General features: G+C 34.9%; 1 protein-coding gene across 2 annotated transcripts; it reads left to right on the forward strand.

Annotated features, from left to right (window-relative positions):
• Positions 1 to 3,555, forward strand: LOC121729790. Of its 2 annotated transcripts, none has more exons than XM_042118414.1 (5): positions 1 to 101; positions 444 to 641; positions 813 to 1,000; positions 1,125 to 1,284; positions 2,093 to 3,555. In XM_042118414.1, the coding sequence occupies exons 2-5, from the start codon at positions 446 to 448 to the stop codon at positions 2,239 to 2,241; spliced, it is 693 nt and encodes a 230-aa protein (XP_041974348.1). In that variant the 5' UTR covers positions 1 to 101; positions 444 to 445; the 3' UTR covers positions 2,242 to 3,555. The 2 variants fall into 2 exon arrangements, with proteins under 2 accessions (XP_041974348.1, XP_041974349.1); XM_042118415.1 differs by lacking the exon at positions 1 to 101 and adding an exon at positions 126 to 285.

The following is a 3,555-nucleotide window of genomic DNA, read 5'->3' on the forward strand; positions in this document are numbered from 1 at the left end:
CATTCTTTCTATTTTGTGCTCGTAGTGTTTGGATGCAGAAAAGAAAATACCTGTAATTTCATGGTTTCAAGAGGATAAAAAACGGAATATCTATTCCTAAAGTAAGTAGAAAGTCATATTTTTAAGATTAGCTACGTTTACAGTGTGTATCAAACAAAGAGAGATTATTGTACTAGGAAAGAAAGTAGGTACCTAGTGAAAGAGAGACGCTAAGGCGGGGGACGCCGAACCGCCATGTTCTTTAAAATTTTCTAACAAAATCATGACAAAACCTCAAAAACTTATGTAAGGACCTAACTGAAATAAGTATTATACTTACGGGGTAGTCAATACAATAATATTATATAATATATCATATTAATCATTGTAATAGCCCGATTTACGTTCATTTCCCAAGATAGATAGGTACCTACTAGGTTAGGTAATTGGTTTACTCATTTCAGAAATGTATAGCGTCGTTGAATTTAGTGAGGATGACAGCGTCGCTATTGTGCGCTCGTCTTGGATTTCACCCACTAAGAAACATAGTGCTTGGCCTCCATTTAAAAATTCCGAAAAGATCAAGAAATGTCTTACGGGCACAATTTTAGATGATGACACGTGGAATGTTTTTGGAATTCGACGCATTTTTTATGTAACTGGTAAGTCAGTAATGTAATGATACTAGGTATGTAAGGGAGTTTTCTAAAGTCCCAAATACCTACCTTTGGATAAGTAAGCAGGCAAACAGACACAGTAGGTACCTAGCTCTGCTTCCATTTCTATTATAGATTTTCCATGAAATAAAATATGTTTTATTCGTATGATTTTAGATGACCTTCTCAGTGCTAGAAAGAAATGTAAAGAAGCCGAACTTAATTCCGAAGTAGAACTAGACATTGAGCTAAAAAGTTATCAAGCCCTGTCCCTGCCAGAAGGAGTCAATTTACCATGCACCCAGATCGAAGAGATTAAAAAGATTGATGTCTGGCTAACAGTGGACGAAAATTACATGCTACTTGTAAGCTTTTTAATTATTTTTATAATGACTGACTACACTAGGCAGTACCTATTACGCTATTTATCTTTTGGCTGTCTGGAATGTATGTATGTGCAAGCACTATGTGTAAAATATTTTGTTGTAGGTTAACCACTTGAGCTATGTAGGCGGTAACAAAACATCAGCAATATTAAGGAGGATTCTTGAAAAACTGTTTTCAAACAAACTTGCGGAAATCTGTAATTGGTCAGGCAAAAATGGAAAACATAAGCTACAAGATCACCTTTTAATTAAAGTTGTTACTGGTAAGTAAGCCTCTTCTAAAAACGTAAGTAATATAACTACCTATATAAAGTTTAAATAACAGGTTACCTTTCTAACTCTGCTAACATATATGTATTAATTTTTTGGTTAAATATTGTATGTATAATTTTTTATTTGAAGGACATTTGGTTTTGGTTGATTTGTAATGACTCATGACAATCTGTGAAAGAGTAACAGCTAAAAATAAGTATATTTTTTAGTTATTCTATTTATATGTATAACTACAAAAATATTTTAATTCTAACTATGATTATGATAATCACAAATAAAAATATTTGTTTTAATGAAAATTCTCCTGTGACTTATCTGGTTGCGGTTGGTCTGTTGTGTATGTAACCGTGTAATTTCTCTAATATAAATTTCTTATATTTGCACCTGTGAGTCCACATCTGTACAACCCGCAATACCGTTTGTCTTTAATTTCAATTTCTTTTCTTTGCATCCTTGAATGCCATGACAGGTCTTATAAAAAATATTAAACAAAAGTTAACCAAATGAGAAGTGGACCAAATTTTTTTTGTAGTGGACCAAATGCGACTAAAGTCACATTTTGTAATGTTATCTAAACTTCGTTTTTTTTTAACATTAGAAAAGTTATACAAACTTTATTTGCTTTCCTTAAAAGAGGTATTCAATCGCGGTGACGTCGACAGTATTTGCAAAAAGCAAGGTTGTAGAGCTAACTTGTTTTTACAGTTAATTATTTAAGTTTGTAACTCTCTAATGTTAAATAAAATAGGGTATAGTAGGATAAAAGCGCGTCTAAAATCGATAAATTTGTTATTTTAGAAGCTCTCCGTCGGCACAAAGTCGCCGAAACGGCTACAGAAAACGAGATAAAGACCGTGGTTAGCAACTGGTTCCGCTTCTCCAAAGATAGAGATGGAGGTCGAGAAAGCAGACGCAGGACAATTGAGCCAACTTCTATCCAGCAATAATCAACGTTACACAGGGCTGTCAACTAGAAATAAGAAAAGACATTTAGCCTTAAAGATACAAGAAATATCTGTAGAGTTAAACGGGCTCAGTGGGGAAACTAGTCCACCTAATCAACCATATACTGTAGATGTCGGTAACAGTAATTTTACTCGTGAATCAAACTATACAAATAATATGCTCGGTGACAGTGACGATGACGTCACTATCAATGTTAATTTGCCAAACAGTCCCCTTCTGTTTGACACAAAAGACAGTGTTTTAAAATCATTTCTAGTTTCTTGGTCTAAACGGTACAATATTTCACACTCCGCACTCAATCATCTACTGGAAGGATTGCAAGTATACCATCCAAGTTTGCCAAAAGATGCTCGCGTTTTGTTACAGACACCAAGGAGTATTAATGTTGTCCAATGTGCAGGAGGCTCGTATGTGTATTTTGGGCTTGAAAATCAGTTAAAAAAAAGAGCTTCTGCTGGTTTATGTTCAAATTACTATCCTCTGATGCAAAGAAAACTGTCACAATTTGGAAGTACTTTTTACATAACTATAACTCTTAATGTTGATGGTTTACCAGTGCATTCCAGTAGCAGCAATTCATTTTGGCCTATTTTAAGCATTTTAGATCAGTCCATTGATAAAGAACCAATTATTGTAGGAATTTATTATGGCTCTTCAAAACCTAACGATGCCAATGATTATCTTAGACCTTTTGTCGATGAATGTCTCCATTTAGAAAAGCATGGGTTGGTTGTTAATGGACAACATTATAACTTCCGAGTGAGTTGCATAATAGCAGATGCACCAGCGCGATCTTTTTTGAAAAGTATTAAGTCATTCAATTCACTGTATGGGTGTGAGAAATGCGAGCAAGAAGGTACATATCTGGGGAGGACTGTTTGGTTATACACATCAGATATGCGCCTTAGAACTGATGCTGGATTTTCAAATCAATTGTATGGCGACGAGCACCAGCAATCAAAAAGTATACTATCTGAACTTGATGTAGGGTTAATAACCCAAGTACCTTTAGATTACATGCACTTGGTGTGTCTGGGGGTTGTAAAAAAACTGATAAGGTGTTGGTTAGAAAATGGACCAAAAAAATGCAGAATGCCTGCTTCGAAAATAGGCGAAATATCAGAACGTTTACGGGTGATACGGGATAAATATCCCACTGAATTTTCCAGACGTCCTAGACCTATCAATATGTTCAAATATTGGAAAGCTACGGAGTTCAGAGCTTTCATTTTGTATTTAGGCCCTGTTGTTTTACGTGGTGTGTTAAGCAAAACACTGTACGCGCATTTTCTTTA

This window comes from Aricia agestis, chromosome 8, assembly GCF_905147365.1.
Source record: "Aricia agestis chromosome 8, ilAriAges1.1, whole genome shotgun sequence".
Taxonomy (NCBI): domain Eukaryota; kingdom Metazoa; phylum Arthropoda; class Insecta; order Lepidoptera; family Lycaenidae; genus Aricia; species Aricia agestis.

Excerpts from the sequence above, each read along its gene's own strand:
- LOC121729790 (XM_042118414.1), top strand. The coding sequence starts at position 446 with ATGTATAGCGTCGTTGAATTTAGTGAGGATGACAGCGTCGCTATTGTG. Across the intron at positions 642-812 it reads ACGCATTTTTTATGTAACTG|ATGACCTTCTCAGTGCTAGA; the intron begins GTAAGTCAGTAA and ends GTATGATTTTAG. Across the intron at positions 1,285-2,092 it reads TTTAATTAAAGTTGTTACTG|AAGCTCTCCGTCGGCACAAA; the intron begins GTAAGTAAGCCT and ends TTGTTATTTTAG.